Raw genomic sequence first — 22,719 nt, 5'->3', positions numbered from 1 at the left:
AGAAATGCGCATGGACTTTCAACCCTGAGCGCGAGCGAGCACCGCCCTGCGGAGACGCTGGCCTGACCCCGCCCCTCAGTGCGCTTCCCGGCCTGGTTCTGTCCGCTCCGCGTGGGAAGCCCGCGTGCCCAGCGGGGCCCTTAATTCAAGACACGTGAATGGCCCCCAGGGCCGAGTGAGAGGGTCCGAGTAGGGTGGCGGTTCCCAGGCCAGGGGTGTCAGGTTCTCTTCTGTCGCCAGAGAGTGGCCCTGAGAGGCCCTGGCACAAAGGGGCTCCCATTGGGATGAAGCCATCCGAAGCCATCACTGCACAAGAGAATATTGTGGCAGGACAGTATGTTGAAGCGTTAACCACCGTTTCCTCCTCCCTTTGGCCTTTCAGTCCGAGGGGCTGTTTGCCCTCCAGGCTGTGGTTTCCAATAGCACATTCCTTGGGCGAGTGGAGAGAGCTCCGGACATAAACTGGGTGTTGGGAGGGTTGGAGAGAGAGAGACAGAGAGAGAGAGGGCGAGCGCGGGTGAGCAAGCCGTTCCGGTTGCCCAGAGAAAGTGCTGTGCTCTCTGGTCTGTGCTTAACCAGGGAGCCAGGGCGTAGACCGGGGTGGGGGCCCCTGACCTCCCCGAAGTAGGACCTGTTGGGGCCCAGCGCCTCCCTACCTCCTGCTTTCCGGGCACCTGAGCCTGAATTGCTGCCCCGCTGCTTCCTATTACCATGTAGTCTTGAGCAAGTGGTTTCCCTTCTCCGGGCCACAAATTTCTCACCTGTGAACTGGGGACCACGGTGGCCTCTCCCTAGTGTGGTGGCGGTTGTGCGTGTGGGCAGGGAGGACGGCCCAGCGCCGCCTGGCGCACACATGCCAGTTCCTCCTCCCTCCCCACCTCCTCCTCTCTCTGCCTCCCAACCCCTTCCTCTGTCTCCCTCCACTCTGGCCCTTGAGGACCCCAGGGTCTAACGGAGCCTGCCCTCCGTCACCCTACTCCCTGCCTCCCCGGATCCCTGTAAGCTGCAGGCGGACGGGGATCTTTTCTGCTTTACTCAGGCTGTCCTCAGCACCTCAACCGTGGCTGGCATGCAGTAGGCACTGAATAAACATTTGTCTAGTAAAATCTGTCAGTTTGGGTTGGAAAGAGGAGGAGAGTGCAGAGCAAGGAAGAAATAACCAGACCATGCCAGCCTCTGCCGGAGGCGGGGAGCCTGTCCTGCGCAGCATGCTGGCTTGGGCGCTGCTGCTCTCCCTCCGCGCAGCAGGTAAGGCCGCCGGGGCTCGGCAGGAGGGCACCGGGCTCAGCAGGAGGGCACCGGGCTCCCCGCGTGCACAGGGCTAGGGTCTGGGGCGGTGCAAGGCCGGGCACCTTTCCCCCGAGGGTCCCAGGTTGTAGGGGAGACAAAGTGGAAAGAAATGAATGCTTTTCATCTGTCAGTCCAGGCGCGGTGGGCGGAGCCCTCACCCCTAGCCCCCCGCGTGCTGCCTCTCCCTCCGCTCCCGAGTCTTCGGGCCCAGGGTCCAGGCCTGGAGTTCGCTGTTCTGCGTGTAATTTCACCCATTCGTTTCTTCATTTACACGTCTAACCAACAAATACTTACCAAGCGCCTAGCAGGGCCAGTGAGAAACGGTCCCCGAGTTCAGGAGCTGGCATTCTAGTGGGAGGCGGACATTCGGCAAGAAGAGAGTAAACAAGATTATTACAAAACGTGACACACGCAGTGAAGGAGACGATCGGGGACAGGAGCGGGACAGTCACAGGGAGAGGCCCGTGGGGCGTTTTTGAGGTCAAGTGGGCAGGAAGGCTTCTCCGAGAAAGATTTGGGCTGAATCTAAGGAGTAAACTGGGAAACTGCAGAGAATAAAGCCAGAAAAAGGTCGCCAGGCACAGGAAAGAGCCCAGTGGAGGAGCCTGGTGTGTGTGAGGAACAAAGGCAGAGGCCCAGGATGCTTCCTAGAGGAGCAGGCCCAGGACTGCAGGGCCTGTGGGCTGTGGGCCCGTGAAGGTGGTAACCCAGGAGAGTGACGAGTGACTGTCTTGGAAAGGTCCCTCTGGCTGTGGAGTGGGGATGTCTTGTGATGTCTGGGGACAGAAGCAGATGGACGGGTTGGGGCCAGCGCCATCAGTCCCAGAGAGCGGATGCTGACTTGGGCGAGGGTGGCAGGGGCCGGAAGGAAGTGGGAAGTTCAAGACGCCTCAAGATACACGCTGGCCGTAGGACTGACGGGATTTGCTGTGATTGGATGTTAAGTATAGGGACAGAGAGGGGCCAACAATGACTCTTGGGTTGGGGCTTGAGGTACTGGATTGAGGGGTGCCATGGAAGGAGCTGAGAGGACCAGGACAGAACAGATGGGCAGGATGGGTCTATGCGTATGTAGGGAACGGACAGTCGGACACACGTGCGCGAGCTCAGTGGTGGAGTTGGAATCTGGGAGTTGTCAGCACACAGTGTTTAAAGCCGGGAGATCAGCTGGGGTGGCAGCATTTTTCAGACTGCAGGTGGTGACCCATTATATCCTAAAATCAATTTAGCGGGCCACAGCCAGGGATTTTAAAAAATGAAGCAGAACAGGAGAAAAAATATCAAAGTGAATCACACATCGTAAGAAAAGTAATTTTTTCTATTCTGTTTCATTGACCCCGGGATCCTCCAACTGTTCTCAACTTTGGACCCTGGTGGGCGGGAGCTCACTCTTTTTCCTGTCCTCCTCTCTGTTGGGCATATTCTTGCCATGCTGTGAGCCCAGTTCTTCAGGCTTATTTTCCTCTTCTAGGGCATCTGGCTTGAGGTTGGTCCCAGGATCCTGGCAGCGAGAGGTGCCTTCCCCGCCTTGACCCCTCTGCACAAGCAGGCACTGGGCAGAGCAGAGTCGCCCTTGGGCCAGCCCTCGTCTGCTGGGACCTCCACAGGCGCGTGCAGGCAGGGAAGGAGGGAAGCGAGCACTGAGATCCTGGGGCGTGGGGTTGGCTCCTGGGAGAAGTCCGATTTGCTCATTAGTTCATTCATTCATTCATTCATTTTCAACATGCTGAGCCCTTCTATGTGCTGGGCACGGGGAATACAATGATGAATAAGGCTTGTTCTTTGCTCCCAAGTTGCCTGGAGAGACAGACGAGGAAAAACGTCCTTTCCCAGGGGGCTTTAAAAAAATTCTGATGCTGGTCCCAGCAACAGAGATTCAGATCCTCGCTGTAGGGTGGGCCTGGGCATCGGTGTGTTTGAAAAGCCCCCCAGGTGACTCTAATGTGCAGCCCCAGTTCCGAGCCCCTGATGCCTATGTCAGGGCGGTACCATGCTGTGAACCAAGGGCCTGGACCTGGGAGCCCTGCCCAGGGTCCTTGGGTCCTGGCTCTATCCCTTCCCACTGGGTGGCCTTGGCCAAGTTACTTATCTCTCTGTGACTTGCTTTCCTCATTTGTAAAACATGTGGAGTGATGTCTATCTGTCCTAAGGAGCTGTTGGAAGGATTCAATGAGCGAATGGCATGTTCCGAGTGCTCAGTAAATACCATCAATGGTTACTAAGCCCTGAGGAGGGTGCATTGGAGCAAACAGGAAGGGCACCTACTCAGGAGGGGGCAGAGGGGTGAGGAGTTAGCTGGGTGAAGGGAAGTGGGAGATGAGGGAATTAGAGAATGGGGCATTGAGGGAGCTGGCTGGGGTGGCCCATCCTTTCAGGCCAAGACAGCAGTTTGTGCAAAGGCCTGGAGGCAAAGCTGTGTACAACTAGGAGACCAGTGGTGAGGGATGGAGTGGAGAGAAGAGGATAAAGAGGCTGCCAGTGGTGTAGCTGAAAGCTCCTTGGGGACTAGGGGGTCAGGCGGGGACAGCCATGCGATGACCACCTCTCCTGCCCCAGTCCTGTGGCTGATGAGCAATAAGAGCTTCTGGAGGGGGGAGGAGGAGCTGAGCTGGTCTGACGCCCTGCGGGATGGCAGGCTGCACCACACAGACACCATGTGGACACCTGCTACTCGCTACTCGCTTTCGAGCAGCAAGTGGATTGGCCTTTGATGTGCACATTCACGGCCTGAGCTGGTCCGGTGGCTCCACCTTCACCACCCTGGTGTGGAGCTTGCTGCTGGTCTTCAGGGAGGGCTGTGCCGCTCTGTGTTCCATATCCCTTGTCCCCATCCTGGGGCCGTCTTTGCACAGCTCAGAAGCCCTTCATCAGCTACGATGGTGTGTTCAGAGTCTTACTCTGGGCCTGGTCTTCCTCCCAGGTTCGCTTCTCAAGAGCCAATGAGAGGGAGGGAGGGAGGGAGAGAGTGAGAGAGAGAGTGCTCAATTCTTTCAGAGGATAAGTGACTGTTATTTTAACCGTTTTTGCTACATTCTTCTCTGTGGCCTCAGTTTCTATTTCCTCTGTCCCTCATTCCCAAGACTCCATCAGAGAAATAGGTATAAATCAGGGTAGAGCAAAAGTAAACTCCAGAATGTTCCACTATGTCCCCTCCTTCTGCCAATTAAGGATTTGGGGGAAGAGGAAAAAGAGAGGAAAAAAGGAAAGGCAGGTGGGGGATCCATTTGCCTCTCTGCAGAAACCGGAGTGGAATTCAAGGTCTCTGCCGTTCTCAGGACGCACAGACTGGTTTCATGTCTCATGGGGCCGGGGAGGGTAGACCAGCCTCTCCCGGAGACAACCGCGGCCTCCGGGAGCGGGTGGGTGGAGCCAGCTCCTTCGGGCGTCTCTGCAGGAAGTCCGCTATTGGTACTCGATGTGCATGATGCTGGCTGTTGGGGAACAGCGTCCCATCCTGCCCCTGGCTGGCCCCTCTCTGTCCACACAGCTTACGCCACTGACCTTTGTCTTGAAGGTGCTGAGAAGATTACATAGAAGGATGTAACCAACCAGACAGCACTTTCCTGGTCAAAAATGTCAGATTCTGCTTTTCTCTGTCAGCCAAGCCCAACTCTATACCACACTAACCCCTCAGACAGGGGCATGGATGACCAGCCTGATGTGACCCCAATTCTCTGCCACACCATGCCTGTCATAGGGCCTTGGAATGACACCGACTGTGGCCTAGGTTTGACCTTGGGATTCCAAAGCCAGTAGAGAGATTTCTAGGAGTGGTGTGCGTGCAGGGCTGGGAGTCCCCTCCAAGGAAGAGCTGTGTGTGCTGGGCTTTCTCCCACTCCGTCTGGCATCTCAGTACTCCACCAAGACAGGTGCCGACTCCACCCACTTCTCTGGGACTCTGCAAGTGCACCCCAGCGCACACCACCACTGCCTCCATGGGGGTCTGCCCCTGCCCCCTCCAGTCTGTTCTCTACACTGAGTGAGCTCTTAAAAGTGTAAATCAGATCACTTTGCTTAAACATATTCAATAGATTCCCCTAGCACTTAGAATCACATGCCTTTGGTAGCCAACCAGGCCCTGCTTGGTCTCTTTGGCCTCATCTCCTAGCCCTCTGTGGGGCCACCCTGGCTGCTTTCTGCTCCTCTCACACACACGGCCCCCCCCAACTTAGGACTTCAGCCTTGGCTCTGCCCAGGGTACTCCCGCCTCTCTGCAGGGCTGGCTCCTACTCATATTCTCTTCAAGAGCAAGGATCCGTCTTGTCTTAGTTCTGCTGTTTCCCCAGGGCCTAAATAGCATCCGCCACACAGTAGGTGCTCATTTATTGAATAAATGTAGATAGGAATGAACAAGCCTACTCTTGAGCTAGGCTTCTCCTGGCTTCAACTTTGTGGTTCCTGGGGCCTGCAGAGGAGCCTGGGCAGCCCCACTCCCCGCAGAACGTGGCGTCTGTTTCTGTTTTACAGCCGCTGCCATGGGAAACCGCATCTTCACGGGGCCTGCTCTCAGGCTGACCACCTCTCCAAAGCCAGGTACGCTCTCAGGAGCTTCGCCTTCCCTTGGCCTTGTCCACCTGGACCAGCTGGCAGGTTCATGCCACCTTGTGCCCTCTGCTCCCCCAACCCCTGCCTGGCTGAGGGATCCCTCACTTTGCTGCTCCCAGGCTGAGACCCACGGAAGGGATCAACGCCCTTATTATTCAGATGGACCCAGACGGGAAGATGACTTGCTCAAGTCTCTAACCAGGAAGTGGCATTGCCCAGGCTGCATCCCGGCTCTTCTGATGGCCCCACCTCAGTGGCTTGGGGGTGGAGGCATGGGCAGCACCTCATCACAGCCCAGGCCATCCATCTTGTGAGGGGGACTCCCCCTCTGGATAGTACCGCCCTGGTATTAAAAAACAGTTTCTCCATGTCTGATGTAGAGAAATTCTGTGATGAAGGAGACAGACTCCTCTGTGAGTCTGCTGTATAGAGCTGGTTTTCTGCCTTATGGAGTCTGGAAGTTGTAGAGAGAAAATGTCATAGGCTTCCAAGGCAAGCAGACCTCATCTGAATCTCGTCTTGCCACTGAAGATGGCATGAATTTGGGCAAGTCCTCACCTCCCTGAGCCTCCCTTTTCTCCTCTATAAATGAGGTTAATAAAGGCCACTTCTCAGGATCACAGTGAGGATTTAAAAAGATGATGTACGCCACATGCATAGCTTGGGGCTGGCGAGCACTGGGTGTCTAGTAAAGGGTAACCTTAAAAAAGTCAGCTTAGGGGCTGGCCCCGTGGCCGAGTGGTTAAGTCTGTGCGCTCCGCTGCAGGCGGCCCAGTGTTTCGTTGGTTCGAATCCTGGGCACGGACATGGCACTGCTCATCAAACCACGCTGAGGCAGCGTCCCACATGCTACAACTAGAAGGACCCACAACGAAGAATATACAACTATGTACTGGGGGGCTTTGGGGAGAAAAAGGAAAAAATAAAAAAAAATCTAAAAAAAAAAAAAAAAAGTCAGCTTAGATAGGGAAATGAGGGAACTAGGCAAATCTTGCCGGGCTTAGGTGAGCAGGCCTGTGTCAGACAGCTGGGAGGCCCTGTTTGAATCTGAGGATGTGACTCCCAATTCTGCAAACAGAGAGTTTCCTGTATCAGGTCTCTGGGACCACCCCTCAGGCGGTGCTGAAGCGCATCCTTTCCGAATGGCCATCCTTTAGAATCACAGCTGCTTGGGCTTCTGTGACAGGCCTGGCAAGGGGCAGGGCATGTGGGGACTGAGGGTGGAGACTGTGGGAGGCTAGTGTCTTGGTCTGTCCGAGCTCCACCAGAAGTCAGGGCCACTGGGCACAGGCCTGTTCTGCCTCCTGTCCAGCACGTCTGTCCCTCGGCAGGCTCGCCCCTTCTCCTTGGCTCTCCTGATGTCATGAGGAACATCACACACTTCCTCTCTTCTGCCTCAGCCCTGCAGCCTCCTGAGAGCCAGCCCAGCAGGCCCAGCCCCTGGGAATCACAAGGAGGCTGACTCCAAGCCAGGACTGTCCCACATCCCTCATTATCTTCCCCCAAAGTTTGCCTACCACTTAATAAAGAGTCTGTATTTGCATGCACTGTGCTAAACCATTTCTGTATATGGTTTCACGTAATCCTGTAAGTTCAATGAATGTAGGTGAAGAAACTGAGACTTAGACTTCCCTCATAAGGCCATTTAGCCATGAGGAGAGCTCTTAACCCCGGCTTTTCCAAATGTTCTTTCACCCAGCTGCTGCTATGAAAGCTCATTCATTCTCCCAACCTAGTATTTAGCCTGCCTATAAACTTGTGGTTTTGATCAAACCTAACACCCAGGGACTGGGGACAAGGGCGGGGGTCAGACCAGAGCTCTGTCCCCAAGGGGTGATGAGGGCCGGATGTCAGAGATCCAGGACCTCAGGCTTGTGGCCTTTATGTTCTCTGTCTCCAGCTGTGATCCAGATTGGCGGACAGACCTTCACGCGATTTGACCGAGGAATGACGTGGCTGGCGGCCCTGCAGTACTGCCGCAGTCACCAGACGGACCTGGCCGACCTGCAGACGGTGATTGACGAGGCAGACAGGGAGGCCTTGAAGTCCATCACGAGTGACACTGAGGCCTGGATTGGCCTCTACTTCAATGCGGCCTCTCGGTCTCTGAGCTGGTCCAGTGACTTGGGTGCCAGCATCCCCCACTGGCTGCAGGTGCCCGAGTTCTGGCCAGGACTGTGTGCGGGACTTCGCATCTTTGCGCGCTACGCCCCCAGAGTTTCTTCAGATGTCTGCTCTGCCCTGAAGCCCTTCATCTGCTTCTACAGTGAGTGGCAGCTGACCCCACGGGCACGTGGCCCACCAAGGCTAGAACGGGATGGGAAATGGGTTTACGTGGCAGCAGGAGACACTGAGGATAGACCTAAGGAAGCACTTCTAGATTCTGAGGATAACCGAGTTCTGGAGCAGGCTTTATTTTAATTCTGGGGGATCTTTAAAGAATAGAATGGACCCAAGAGCCTCAGGGCATTAGGAATTAGCAATGGCAACACATTGCTGGGCCAGGAAATGATTTAAAGTGAGCTTTGGAATCAGATAGACTTTACCACTCGCTAGAAATAAGGTGGGAGCATCTCTGGGCCTCCTTTTCCTCGTCTGGGGAATATATTTAACACAATGATATTGATGACACGCACCTCACAGGATGGCTCTGAAGACTGAATGAGAATGTGTAGAAAGGACCTGGGAGAGACCCTGGCACAGAGTGAGCACCCGATGGATATTAGCTATCGTCATCGTCCATGTCACTACGAATGCATGGGAACCAGAGGCCTCCTGGTTATTCTGGATCTCGTTTATAACATGTCTCCTCAGCCACAAGCCTCATCTTGCCTTGTCCTTTCCTTCTCTCTTTTCTTCTCTTTATTCCTCCCTCTTTTCTTTCTTTTTTGTAACAGCTTTATCAAGATCTAATTCATATATCTTAAAATTCCCTCTTTTGAAGTGTCCAGTTCAGTGGGTTTTAGTATATTCACAGGGTTGTCCAATCATCACTACCATCTTTTTTTAGGACATTTCGATCACCCCCAAAAGACACTCGTCACCCATTAGCAGTCACTCCCCATTCTCCCCCAGTCTCAGCCCTGGCAACCACTAATCTACTTCCTGTCTCTGTGGATTTGCCTGCTCTTGGCTATTTCTTTTTGTGGGATTTGATGAGAGTCATGACCTTGTCTGTAAAATAGGGAGGATGGTCCCTCCCTTGAAGAGCTGTGGTGAGGATTAAAGACTGTGAGAGCACCTATCCCGTGAGTGGCACGTGGCAAATGTACACTATACGAGCCCTCCTCACTTTGGTTACTGTGACAAGGCTGGTCCCTGAATGCCCGGTGGGACTTCTCACAGGCCGGCTGGGTGTGATGGGTTGCTGTGTGTCCTGCATCAGCCCTGTCCTCACACTCACGCTCCTTGTTTTCCCGCAGACGCCTCCACTGGACACCGGGAGTCGGCAGCGCTCCCTCAGCTCTTCTATGCTCCCTCTTCAGACGTGACAGCAGGGACAACGCCCAGTCCAAGTACACGCCCCTATTGTCTGCTCTGTATGGGTGTTTTGACCCTGTTCTTGGCTGGATTCTGAGGTCTCCAGGGCATGGGGAATGGAGAGGGCGGCCTGCGTGCCGTGGCACAGGTGGGCCCCATGGGTCCTCCCAGAAGGGCCAGGGAGGGGCCAGAAAAGAGGTGAGCCAACTGGGTGGCAACCACGGGCCCCTTGTGCAGGGAGGGATTTCCCTGCGCCACCCACCCTGCTGAGCCAGCTGGGGTTGGGACAAGGAGGACTCGGTCACCATCAACCTTCCTCCTTGAACTGGGCCACTGAACTTGCAGCTCCAGGGCCAGGACAGTCAAGAGAGGCCGTGCAATCTCTCAGGTGAGGTGATGAGGGCCTGGCCCGGGAGACAGAGGGGAAGATGCTGAGCAGAGCTCCAGAGGAAAAATCATCAGAGAAGCCTTTGAGGTTCGGCGCCCAGAGAGGGAAGCGCAGTGGACGTGCCGTCTGGGCTTCTCTGGGAGGAGGGAAGATGACGGATGAGGTGTTGGGAAGCTGTATGGGCACATGGCTGGGAATGACAGTGATGGCGTTCCTTCAGCATTTTTAAATTCCTGAACATCTTCACAGCTATTACCTCATTTTGCTTCCCAAGAGTTCTGAAGCTAACTGGGATAATTGAGGGCAAAATCACAGTTCTCCTGGCTTCTTTACAGGTTCTGACAGCAGACAAAGGGATTATTGCCTTTTTTGAGGACACAGAGAAGTTAGGGGGCTTGCTCATGGTCGCAGAGAGCTTCATTAATTCTGGGGACACAAAGAAAAGGCAGGGCCGGTTCTGAAGAGATGACAGCCAGCTAGGAAGAGGGCTCCTGAAAGGCGATGCTGCCTGTGTAGTCACAGGCTCGGAGGGGACATGGAGAAGGGGACTGCCCCGGCTCCGGTAATTCCAGGAGGATTTCCTGGAGGAGGTGACTTGGAATCACGAGGAGGAGGTAGCTGGCAAAGGGGAGTGGAGGTGGGGTCGGGAAGGGGGTGCAGGTAGGGCCGCAGGGGGGTCAGAGGTGCTCAGCGCTGCGCAGGCAGGCCCGGATCCTGCAGGGGCCCCCGGAGAACTGCTAGGGACCCCTGGTCCTCACCTGAAGGCCACGGCACCCGGGCTGGAGTCTGGGGTCGCATTCGGCTCACAAGCTGGGTAAGAGCCTGTCCTCCGCTTCCCATGTACGGTCGAACCGGCGCCCGCCCGGCTGCCCCAGGCCCGCCGGCCTCAGCCGCACCCGCCCTGCGCACCTCTGTCCGCAGTGGGCGTCGGGGCCGCCGCAGGCCCCGGGCAGCGGCCCTCTGCCCCGCCCCGCCCCGGGCGGCCCTCGCTCGCGGCCATCGGCGCCCACGCAGGCCCTCTCTCCTGCGCAGGGACCGGCTCCGGCCCCGGCACGCGCGCCCCCCGCGCCTCCGCGTCCGCGGGCCCCGGGGAAGGGCCGCAGGGCCCGCCGGGGATCGGCCCGAGCGCGACCTCCGGCCCCGCGCCCCCGGGGAGGGTCTCGGGCCCCCAAGACGTGAGCGGGACCGCTCTGGCCTCCGCTTCGAGCCCTGCTGCTGTCCCTGCGTCCCCGGAGCACCTCGTCACCGAGGGCCGGCCCGTTTCTTCGCGGGAGGCCACCCCGCGGGCCCCTCCCCCGGCTCCACCGGCGGCGCCTCCAGTACCCCCGGGCAGGCGGCGCCCCCGGGCTCGGCCACGCCCAGCTGGTGCCGCGGCTCCGGGACTCAGGGAAGCGTTCTGGGGACAGAAGGAAGACCCTGGGGGCCTTCCGGCCCAGGGAGCCCGACGGCGCCCCAGAGAAGCACCGCGCGCCCTGAGTGGGCGACCCCGAGCCAGGCCGCAAGCCCGGAGAGCCCTGGGAGCCGGCCCGGCCCTCAAACAGGTGCCTGCCTGCGTCGCTGGGGGTCGGGGACTCAGCCTTGGGCCCGGCCCCAGTGCCCTGCTCCTCCCCTGGAGAGACCAAGCCTGGCTTCCAGGCCCAGGCCACAGGTGGGGAGGCTGAGGGCGCGGCTTGTGTGCTGGCACATGGTGTCCCCGCTTGGCGGCATTCCAGTCCACTCTACAGGGGACCCTGTGGGGCCAGAGCAGGGTCACCCTCTCCTCCTCCCTGGTAATAGCTTAGGGTAGGGCGATCTAGGGGAGAAACAGTCTGTTGAGGCCGCAGGAGTCTGACAGCCAAGGGTTGGAGTGTTGGCTCTACTACTTACTGTGTGGCGTTAGGCAAGTCTCCTAAGCTCTAGGAACTTCATTTTTCTCATCTTTAAAGTGAAGAAAAATACCAATGTCATGAGGTACCTTTCAGTGTCCAGCATCTGGCAGACAATAAATGGTAGTTATTACCATTCTCATCTCTAATCGCTAGTGAAATGCTTCATGACTCACTCCATCTCCGGCCTCTGTCCTTACCTTATTCAGGAGGCAGGGCTGGCCTCATTCTTATTTTGTTAATTATAAATGATTATGAATGATCGCAATTATGAATTATTGAGATCATGGAATCTGACAAGGCAGAAACCGTTTTATCACTCTCTGTCTCTTTCCCAGGCTTAGAACAGTGTTTTGCACACTGGTAGATGATTTAATTCAACAGCCATTTCCTGAGTACCTGTTTTGAACAAGGCATTGAACTGTGGATGCCAAGATGAGCAGGACCTGTTTCCTGTTTTTAAAAGAGCTTAGTCTAATAGGGACTAATAGAGATGACAAGGACAGTCTGATAAGTGCTGCACCAGAAGTGTGGGGCAAGAGCCTTGGCAGGAAAGTGACTCATTCATTCTGCCTGGAAAGGTGGTGGTAACTGGCCAAAAGGTAATGGAGAATCTCACTAGGCAGCGAAGACTAGAAGGTTCTTCCTGGCAGAGGGAACGGCATGGGCAAAGACAGGTAGATATGAAAGTGTGCGGTTTGGGGATGACAAACAGTCTGATGTGACTGAAGTCTAGGTCACATATGTGAGAAGGGAGTGGCAAGGGATGAGGGGAAAGAGGTGCACTGGGGCCAGATTCTGAAGGACTCGATGCTGCAGTCGGGAACCATGACTGGTTTTTAGCAAATGAGCAGTATGCTCAGATGTGTAGTTAATAGGAGCAAGGTGGTTATAATGACATGGACCAAGGCTTGGATAAGGATGCTGAAGGAAATAGGCTTGATTCCACATTATACACATAATACCATCACACCACCACTGAAAGGAAACATCAACCAATGCTTAGAAAAAAGATTGGAAGGAAATGTGTGAAAACATCAGCAGTGGTTATATTCAGGCGGTGAGAATATGAGTGTTTCCCTCTTCTGTGTTTCTGGATTTTACACATTTATTCATTTCATTAAAGAAACTTACAGTACTTTGGGTGGGGAAGGAAGAGGGCATTTGGAGAGGAGGCCACCCAGGAGAGACAGGTGTTTGCGTGGAGGCTGCTGCACAGTCTGGGTGAGCAGAATGGAGGCCAGATCTGGAGCAGTGGAGTGAGGAGGGAAGTGATCTGACATCATTTGCAAGTGACATTAATTGAAGAACTATAAATATGAAAACATTTTTTAAAAAATGCTCATTTTTGTTTACTGAACCACAGAAATGCAAATTAAAAGAAAGATGCATTTTAATTTTTTTCCTTACCATTTTGGCAAAGATTTAAAAGGGTGATAATGCTGATGAGAATGTGGGAAAATCAGCGACCTCAAACACTGGCTAGGAGAGTAAACTGGTGCTACCGTGTTGGCAATGCATGTCATTTCTGAAATGTGCAAACCCTTTCATACAGAAATTCTACCCTTGGAAATTTATTCAGGAAATAACAGTATAAAGCGCACACATATATACACATCCTCCACATACAGGGTTGTTTTTGCATCACTGTTTATTACAGTGAAGAACGGGAGGCAATCTAATGTCCACTGAAAGCAGACTGGTTAGGTAAGTTATGGTGCATTCAAAGAAATACTAGGCAGCCTTTAAAGAGAATAAGGTAGATCTTCACAGATTCAAATTAAAAAATTCAAGTGTGTGAAGGATATTCTAAAGCAAACTGTTAATCATGGTTGTCCCTGGGTTAGGGGAGAGGATGCTTTTGCTTAAATATTTTATAATAACATACCACAAAACCAATATGGTTATTTCCATATTTGAAAAGAAAAAAAGACATCTGCAAGGCACTGACAGGACTTTGGTGACTGAACATGAGAGCACGTGAAAGGGAGTAAGGGAGCAGCTGAGGATCCCTGGGGTCTGTGGCTGGAGTGCCTCAGGAGATGGGCAGCCATACAGGGGAGAGGAGGTTGCTGGGGGAAGGCTGAGCTATGTTTTAGAACGCGTTGAGTTTGAGGTGCTACCCTTTGATGGAGATGTTGGGGGTCCCTGGGTGCCATGGTGGGGGCTCTGTGTAGCTGCCAGACAACATAAGGGCATTGGGCATCTTGGGGTAGGAACTACTGAAACATAATATTTGGTACTGGGGAGAAATCTCATAATATTGCCCAATCCCCACAAATCCTGATATCAGGGACACTTTATGAGAAATGGTATAGCAACTCAAGGGCTGGGTACACGAGCCTGTGGGAGTTAAGTCAAGGAGTGGTGGGGTCTGAGCCTCCCACGCTGGATGGCTTCTGCAGCAACTGTGTGCACAGCAGTGACTGCTCATGCCTGTCTTCTAGCTTGGGGCAGTCACCAATCTCAGACCACCTTGCTCCTGGTTGAATTTGCAATAATAACTCCTTTATTTTCTCCTCCTATATCTGTGACCGTGAAGCGAATGGCACTGATATGAGAGATGCAGCTACTGCCACTCAGGCCCAACATCTGAGCTCGTCTAACAACCCAGATTCTAAAGAAAAAACTCCAGCATCAGAATCAGGTAACTGTTTCCAGTTACCAAGTTCCCACTCTTAACAACTGAGCAAGTTAAGTCTGGATAGCCACTCCTTAGTACAGGGCACGCAAGACTTTTTTATGAAAGACAGCATGACCTGTTGGGAAGGGAACAGGAATAGGAACAAGGATGAGGATCCTAGATTAGTTCCCTGACTATCGTGAAAGCCCGGAGAGCAAATTTCCTCTAGAATCTCTCCTACTTCTCATCTACAAGAGGGCTATAGCAAAGACCATCCTGCCTGCATCCAGGGCTGTTGGAAGCACCCGGTGAGATAACTGTGCAAAATGACAAGATGTTATACAAATCTAAGGAGTCCTAGCATGAGGCTGTAGTTCCTGTGATGATTACAGTGGCTCACGGCCAAAGGCTGGCCTTATTTATAGACTCAGAGAACTCAGAGTTTTCTGGGGTACAGCTGGCCTTTACAAATGTGGGCCCAGGGAGAGGTATTTCCAGCATGGTGTGGAGCATCTACTTAGTAGATTCAAAGGGAGGGGGAAAATACAGGAGAGACAGAAAAGACAGTAATCCCCTGAGGGTGGCCAGGATGCGGGAGTAGAACCAGCATTGCCCTTCGGCAGGAGACTCGCCTTTCAGCCATGGGTTGGTTGGTCCTAATTGTGGCTGGGCATTCTCCTGTTCAGCAGTTTCTTTCTCCTTCTTCCTTTTGGAGATCCTTAATCTCCATGGAGCATCTATGATGTCCAGTGGGCACTCCTGACTGCTCAGAACTTGGAGTTTTCAAATGGCAACAGGGTAATTTCCCCTGAACCAGGGAGCGCTTTCTTTTTCAGGGCAGCTCTTTGGAATCCTGAAAGCAGATTTTACCATCCCAGCTCAGATGGACCCAGAAGACATGAAAGACAAATTTTTGAGCGAGGTGAGACTTCTGCCCACTTTTAATTTTGATCAGTCAGATGGCTTGACAATGCAAGGCAATACTGTCAAAACCAATATATTAGGAGAAAATGCTTTGGAAAATGAGCTCAGCTGTTCCCACTGCCATCACTTTGGCTCATGGTGACAGGTTGGTTCATGTGCTGAGATCTTCTCAGATCTTTTTCTTACACTCTCCAACATTTTTCCTGAACTCTTAAAAAAAAAATCAAGACAGCATAGTCAGAAGGACCTGAGTTTGGGTCTTGGCTTTCCACTTATTAGTCATGTGACCTTGGGTAAGTAACATAATCTTTCTGAACCTCAGTTTCCTCCTGAATTAGGAACAATAGTACCCAACTCACATGGTTGGTATTATGATTAAATGAAATATCCATATAAAGTGCTTATTTAGCAAATTGGCACATAGTAAGTGCTCAATAAACATGAACATTAGTTCCTGTTATCATCAATGTTGTTATTGTTCCCAATATACATTTGTTCCAGGCTTTTTCCCCCTGTTCTTTTAAGAGTATTGTGAGATAGGAGATTGTGAAGAGGAAGAACTGTTCCTAAATATTGCAACAAAAGCCTCAAGCTGATTTTTGAATATGGTTTAAGAGCACATTTTTCAGTTATATCAGATGTAAATCAGAAGATGTCAGAGGTCATCTAGCCAAAATCATAATTTTACAGACAAGGACGCAGACTGGCATTTATCTAGTAGCTTATTGCAATTTACTCATAGGCTGAAGAAATAGCACCCAGGCAATTCATTCTAAAATCTCACACACTCAAGTTTCTAGAAAGAACGTGTGTGTGTGTGTGTGTGTGTGTGTGTGTGTGTGTGCGCGTGTACACTGCGTGAGCCTGCCTGCCACTGAATGGGCAGGGTGACTGCAGAGCTTTCAGTGCATTTTGCTATTGAAGGCAGAACAGGTGCAAATGATGCAATTCAGCATCTGGTAAATGTTTTAGTGAAATTTCAAGTAATAAGACTACATTACTGAGTATTAGGTCTACAAAAGCCAAGGGCACCTTTTTTGGAGGGGAGGAACCAAACCAGAATCCATCTGCCTTCTATTTTAAATTAAAGCCAATAATGGGAAAATTGAGGTCAAAATGGGGAATTCCATCTTCTGGTCAAGTTTGTTGCAATGTATCTATCCCATATTAATGGAGAGAATTTCTGCCTTACAGATGTAAAGGATGAACTTGGTAGGGACAAGGTGTGTATGGGGGAAGCTATGGTACATATGATCAGTTTTAGTAGCCAACTTATCCTAGTTCCAGGGATGGGGACACAGAGACACTGTAACAGACACTCACACCTGGTGACTAGCAGTTGTTCCCCCTGGCTGAAGTGAGAATCCCCTGGGGAAGTTTTAAAAAAACCCTGGCCCCCATCCTTAGATTCTCTCTAATTGTTCAGTGGTGGAGTGTAAGAGGCAGCCCTGCTCTTTATTTTTTAAAGTTCTGCAGTGGTTCTGATGAATAGTCAGGGTTGAGAAGCACTGATTAAGTCATTTGTTTTAGTCTCTTTTGTCATCAAACTTTTTTCTTTTTTTGCTGGGGTGGTGGGAGGGGTGGCCTAACAAAATTGATTTATGTATTTTCCCATTGGTGAAGCTGTTGCTGACAAAAGGCAGGCAGCTGGAGGGAGGCTCAGAAAAATAAAGGGTATGGCTGGACATGAGGCTATATAGGTGGACCGTTTAGGGCTAAGATGACTAGTCTCTTTCTTCAACAGTCTCTTTCTTTTTGATGTTTCAGATCCAAGAAGTCTTAAAGCTTATGTTAGGTCGTGAAAAATTCAGATTGAAATGGATCAGCTTTGAAGTAAACAAAAAATAGCACACATCTACTGATCTGCAGTCTCCTTGTACAATCTTCTCTGGATTTTAAGTGAATTTTAGTTTTTTAATTCCTAATACATCAGAATTAGAAATAACTCCAGATATGTGAAGAGGCTAACTGATGGAATTTCAGACCTACACCTAGGACTAAAGAAAACTACACATGGAACCTGCATCGCTGGATTTTATAGAATGAAATAGGTAAGCAGGAGAAGATGGAGGTATTTTAGAACAATAACTTTGAGAATGACAAGCAAACAAGAACAAAAAATCCCAAGAACCAAACAACAAAAATCCTGAAACAAACCCCATTAACCCCATTAATCTATGTGGGGAATTGAGAGGACAGTAGAGGTCTGGGAAGCTAGGTGGGGCCATACTTCCAAACAAAGTGGAGGACTCTTTATCAGCGACAAGCCATTAAAGAGATTTCAAATGCTCCAGAATGAGGAGCTTTCTAAAGGTATTATCACAATGCCATATAGTTAATGGTAGCTATTTGTCCTGCATCTAAGCATCTACCTGTAAGCTGGGAAATTCTAAGACACATTGTTCCTAATATTAAAATATACCTTCAGAATAATGTTCCCTCATACATTTTCTTTCCGGTTTTTCTCCAAGTATCCTAATCACCCAGATATATGCTAGAAGTAAGATAGTAATATGTCAAATACAGTAGCAACTTTAGTCTGAAATGTTTAAAGTTAAAGTTTATTTGTATTCTTTGTAGGAATATCAATAAAAGACCTCAAACGTATCTATATCTGTACATGTACAAGAACCATCAAAAATTATTCACAGAACAAAAATAAATCTTCTTTAGAACAAACCCAGGTAATGAAATGCAGATATGGATCTCACATATGGAACAATCTAAGTGCTACTAGCACAAAAATATGGCTTTAAAAATAAAATAAAATCTTGGGTTTTGTTTTTCTAAGGTGTATTTCTCTTTCTTGAAATAAAAAATAAATTATTTAGAGCTATCATTGTAAAATAGTCATGTGTATTAACACATTCTTATTAAGGCCCTGGAGATGAAAAATGAAATCAAATTTAGAAGGTAAATTCCTCACAGGTGTGATTCAGGTTAATATGCTGCTGTCTGCTTGAGTTAATTTTAATGTAACTAGGAAATGTCTAAGCACCAGTCAAAATTTAACCTTTACTATTTATCTCAGCTTTTCTGCAGGATAGTGGTCATTGAGTCAATTAGTAGTCGACCTTTTTGTGGACTGGGAATTGAAATTTTTCACTTGGGTGTTTAGAAATGACATGAACATGATATTTATACCCCCCAGCCCCCACAGATGATGGAGGCCCCTAAAACACAGCGTCTGTGGAAGTCTCTACAACAACAGATAAATCTGGTTTTAAGTCCCAAACTAAAAAATTTCCTAGGGAAAAATGAGAATGGCATTTGGATAAAAAATAAGAACTGAATAGGAAATGAAAATGCATGCTGAAATATGCGCAAAAACTACCACTTTGCTTTCCTTGGGTGGCTTACTGCATTTGCCAAGTCTTACTGGGTTGGTTACTCAAACACCTGAGGATTACCTGATCAGGAACCAAAGCGACTTCTTTCTGGATCCTACTGTCAGATCAGTGATATTCAACTTTCTTTCTATGACTCCCCATGGTATCAATACTAATATCTAGGGCTTTTGAGATAATGTCAAACCAAATCAATTTCAAGTCACATTAACTTATATATACATATAACACATATGGTACATTTTAAAGAGGAAAGAACCACTCTCATAAACTCTAAAAAGTGAGAGCATAAAATCTAAAAAACTCAAGAAAGTCTGGCAATCGATGGTCTATAAGATGGATTAACATTCAGAAAAAGGAAGCCCTGGGAATTGTGTGCTTCGTGTGGCTGTGCGTGTGGTGTCTATAGAAACTGCCTTTACATAGATCTATGTATTTTAAGAGCAGGCAAAGGCTGTAAATCCTCCTGTTTCCTCGAACCTTCAGGCTACTGAGAAGGCTGCTGTGCATTAGTTCCCTTCTGGAGCAGGTATCTTCCTCAGGTTCTTTCACTCCTCATAAGATATTTAGTCTATCTCATGCAAATTTCATCACTTTTGTCCTTCCTAAACTCAAAAGCATTCATAACTGGGTCATGACAACAAGAGAATGCTTCTAGAAAGAATAACAATCACTCAAACATGAAAAGAGATTCTATTTAAAAATTCAACGCCCCAACATACCTTGCTTTTAAAAAACTAGTAAAGTAGGCCCTTTCAATTGACATATTGATAAAGACAAAGTATCCCAAATTCTTGGCTCCCAGGTAGGTGGTAGGAAGGCAACTATTCACTGCTGGGGCAAACAGGAGATTTCCCTACTAGACTTGAAAAAGGGAAGGAGAATGAAGAAGAAAGCCTTTTTGGCCCCTCACAATCTGCAGGAGAATGTGGCCTCCAAAGGTACACCTGGAAATGCAGGGAAGCTGTGGCATGGGCTCTGGAGATGCTGAGTCAGGCCCAGTGACAATTCTAGTCTGGTGTCGAGTCTGGGGCTCAGGGTCACTTGGGACTTAGATAATCCTGAAGAGGGTTCCTTCCACAAGTTCAGTCCACAACCAGCCTTCTCAGGGACTCCAAACTGGAGACAACTAGAACTAAAATTAGGTGGAAGGCAAACCAATTATGAATGCAAACTCACTTGATGGCAATTGTCTTATTCTGGGACTTCCACAAAAGAATTGCTCCCAAATCCAGTGTGCCTCTGAAGACAGAGCCAGAGGTCCACAGAACTACAGATCCATAAACAAAGGCGGTAGGTAGACTAAGATCTGAAAAGTTTTATGTCCAAAGTCAAGCTAATTCTCAAGGGCACACAGCAGTCGTAGACAGGAAATCCTGCTTTATCTTTCACTGTCCAACACCATCACAGGGAAAGATGGAAGCAGACCAGAGAAAGCTAATTATTGATACCAGGTGAAAAAAGCAAAAAGCAATAGCAGTATGAGTACCTCATTTTACCACATTTCCCTTACCAACAGACTGCCTGAGACCCCAACAGTCCCTTGGTGACAGTGGCTGGAACACTAAGTGCTCAAGGGTTTGCTATAGTTCCCTAGCTATCATCTCCCCTCTGTCATGGCGGGTATTGCAGAGACTCGGGGAATATGATGGCCTGATGAAAATGTGACTCTTTTTGCTGCTTTGGCCTAGAAAGCTTATTGCTCCAGCGATATAAGAGGGGAACGTGAAGGTCTTTGCCTACACTCCACCAAAATTGTCCTTGCAAATGGCCACGTCTGGTGTCAGGTCAATACGCAGCTTGCAAGCACTGCACCTGAATTCCAAATTCCATTCAGCCCTGGTCTAAGCTGAGCCCCACAATGTGGTGATGTGATGAGTGGAAGAAGGAGTGCAAGGAGAATCTTAATCCTCCTGCTTGTCTTCAACCACGTACCTCCTCCCAGCAAAACAGGAGGTATGTACCTATTTGGGCTGAAGAAAAGCCAATTAAGCAACACCTCCATAAAAATTATCAGCTGTTGCTGCCTTCCTCCATACTTAAAAAAACCTTACAGAATAATTCTAAAGATTGCAGCATTCTCTAAACAAATACTCAGAAAAATATTTGGATAGGGATAGGCTCAAAGGATACTCTAAAATTTAACATCTGGCAACAACTCTCAACTTCTAGCTTACTTCTAACCTTAATTTTTTTCACTCGTTTTCTCTTCATTCAAGGTAACCTGATAATAGAGAGCTGCATAATCTATGCAAACTTTTTGAGCATTTAATCTTCCAAAGTAGGCAGCCCTCTAGAGAGCTCTCACAATGCCAACAAGACATATGGCATCCACCAAAAACATTTAATTTTGTGTCTTCCCCAATCCCCCAATATAGGGATGTTTATCAGCCCTCTGTAATCCATAACCAACACTTGAGAGCTTTCAAACCTCAATGCAAGACATGAACCACGTTACATACTTAAGGCCATCAAAACGGACAATTCTTTTTACCAGGTTTTCTGTGGCACAGTTGAAGGCTCTTACAAAGAATTAATTAAACATGGCTAGAGCTGAGAATAGCCACAAACAAGTACAGACTATGTATACAATCCCCCCTCTTCCAACAAGGGGCACTACTATTTCAGAATTGGTAATTTTTTCCTATTAAAATAAGTGATTTTGACCACAGTATGCCCTCAGCTTGGAGGGAAGGGATGAGAATGTGTAGGGTAACTACTAATGGTCAAGAAAATATACAAGTGCCAAAACATGTGGGCCTGAAGTCTGCAGATCAGATAAGCACAAGGAGCAGAACCCTGTTTTAGATCTGACTGGGAGACATGGGAGTGTTATGAAGGGAAATGTTTTAGAAGGTTGGGGCTGGGGGGCCATGGTGATGTTGCTGACGATGCAAGGTCCGACATAAAGATCCACTGAGAGAGAGCAGTGCGCAAGCATGGCGTGGTGAAAGGGGGGCTTGGGGTCTGTCTGGACTTCACTCCTGTTCCCTTATAAACATTCTGCTCTGTAGAAACACCCACTCCATGCATATGGCTCCCTCAGATCCTTTTTTTTTGTTTTCTCTCCCCCTTTCCTTTTTAAAAATTTCCCTAAAGTTTATAATTTACTTAAATAAACATCATTAACTTATTTGAGAAATGTTGTTGCTTTCTCAATATAAACGACCGCTTAGATCTTGCTTAAAGAGATTCAAAACCCTTTTAACATTATATCTGACAGCATAGAAGGCATGAACTTTTCCTATTTGTGCAGTTATATGTACATACGTGTGAATATATATGTATATATATTTGTATATATAATATCTGTTTAACATGTAACATTCCATACTTCTGATAATCAAGTCTGCATTCAAGATGACATTTCACACCTCTGGAAAAAAGGAAGTAAACTAGCTTCCATGACTTGTTTCTGTCCCACAATAAAGCCAAGGATGACAATTGGTGAAACTGGGTCATTATTGCCAAATCTACTAAGAGCGTGGGAATAACAACTGGAATAACAACTGTGCCATCTTCACACTTTTTCTTTTTTATAAGAGTAATCATGACTTTTAAGAGAGTGATGCTTCAGCTTTGGATTTCCTTTCCAAATTTTACTGAGAGGATTAGGAAAAGAAGCAATTTAAAAGTTAAAGACTGAGATAAGATTACTGTGCCCGGAGATTTGCTAGTACAATGGATAAAATCTTCATACCAAACAAAAATTATAACTTACCAATAGAAAATGTCTTTTTTTTTTTTTTCTAAATAGGAAATATTCAGAGATTCCTGCTATGGGATGGTTAGCCCTTTTCTGTGCAGAAGAAAGGGTGCTGACTTCAGATGGCTTATGGACAGCATCTTTGAATAACCTCTCCAGGGGAGAGTAAACCCTGTTGGTGATGACTGCTCCCACATGGGGGAGGAAAGGGCAGTGGGTGTGTGAAGATGAAGGTGGTATATAGAGACACAAATATTTATAGCTTTGTAAATTCTAAAGAGGAAAAAGAACACCCTTTATTACAACTGGAGTAAAAAAAAGCGCCCCCTATCTAAAATGGAAAATTCCCATCTGCTACTGACAGAAGGAAATACACATCAACAGGAGTTCAGTAGAAATCACTCCTAAAGTCCAGTTTTGATGCAACAGCTCTTATCTGTGTCCTCTGAAACAGTGCATCCCCAAATCAGATCAGCTGTCCATCCAGAACCAGTCTTGGTTGATCAATGGGATAAACTGTTTTGTTTGGATCTTGGTATTTGCATGTTTTC

General features: G+C 49.1%; 3 protein-coding genes and 1 long non-coding RNA gene across 19 annotated transcripts in view; 1 reads left to right on the top strand and 3 right to left on the bottom strand.

Annotated features, from left to right (window-relative positions):
- Window positions 1-1,635, bottom strand: part of TEX35 (testis expressed 35) — a 19,803-nt gene extending 18,168 nt beyond the window's left edge. For both annotated transcript variants that reach the window (XM_070591639.1, XM_008522158.2), the window contains exon 1: window positions 1,585-1,635. The gene's annotated coding sequence lies outside the window, so the exon portion shown is untranslated. The remainder of the gene's footprint in view (window positions 1-1,584) is intronic.
- The window catches only part of CLEC20A (C-type lectin domain containing 20A), an 18,696-nt gene extending 732 nt beyond the window's left edge, over window positions 1-17,964 (top strand). Inside the window, exons 1-9 of one of the 3 annotated variants that reach the window (XM_070591634.1) lie at window positions 134-334; window positions 1,040-1,248; window positions 5,758-5,823; window positions 7,736-8,101; window positions 9,258-9,350; window positions 10,736-11,244; window positions 14,111-14,215; window positions 15,028-15,113; window positions 16,883-17,964. In XM_070591634.1, coding sequence (XP_070447735.1) covers window positions 1,167-1,248; window positions 5,758-5,823; window positions 7,736-8,101; window positions 9,258-9,350; window positions 10,736-11,244; window positions 14,111-14,128 — 1,134 coding nt within the window. In that variant the 5' untranslated portion in view covers window positions 134-334; window positions 1,040-1,166 and the 3' untranslated portion in view covers window positions 14,129-14,215; window positions 15,028-15,113; window positions 16,883-17,964. Of the gene's footprint in view, window positions 1-133; window positions 335-1,039; window positions 1,249-5,757; window positions 5,824-7,735; window positions 8,102-9,257; window positions 9,351-10,735; window positions 11,245-14,110; window positions 14,216-15,027; window positions 15,114-16,882 lie in introns of those variants that run through there. The other 2 variants (XM_008522155.2, XM_070591635.1) reach the window with 2 other exon arrangements.
- On the bottom strand, window positions 2,588-11,725 carry LOC139078993 (uncharacterized). Its single transcript, XR_011532239.1, has 2 exons — window positions 11,570-11,725; window positions 2,588-4,218 (listed from the first exon to the last, which is right to left on the bottom strand). It is a non-coding gene; the product is annotated as an uncharacterized lncRNA (long non-coding RNA).
- The window catches only part of RASAL2 (RAS protein activator like 2), a 366,259-nt gene continuing 361,200 nt past the window's right edge, over window positions 17,661-22,719 (bottom strand). For all 13 annotated transcript variants that reach the window (XM_070591621.1, XM_070591624.1, XM_070591615.1 and 10 more), the window contains one exon: window positions 17,661-22,719. In XM_070591621.1, coding sequence (XP_070447722.1) covers window positions 22,640-22,719 — 80 coding nt within the window. In that variant the 3' untranslated portion in view covers window positions 17,661-22,639.

This window comes from Equus przewalskii, chromosome 23, assembly GCF_037783145.1.
Source record: "Equus przewalskii isolate Varuska chromosome 23, EquPr2, whole genome shotgun sequence".
NCBI classification, from domain to species: domain Eukaryota; kingdom Metazoa; phylum Chordata; class Mammalia; order Perissodactyla; family Equidae; genus Equus; species Equus przewalskii.
The sequence above is the reverse complement of the archived record's forward strand: the minus strand, read 5'-3'. Positions and strand labels throughout refer to the sequence as shown.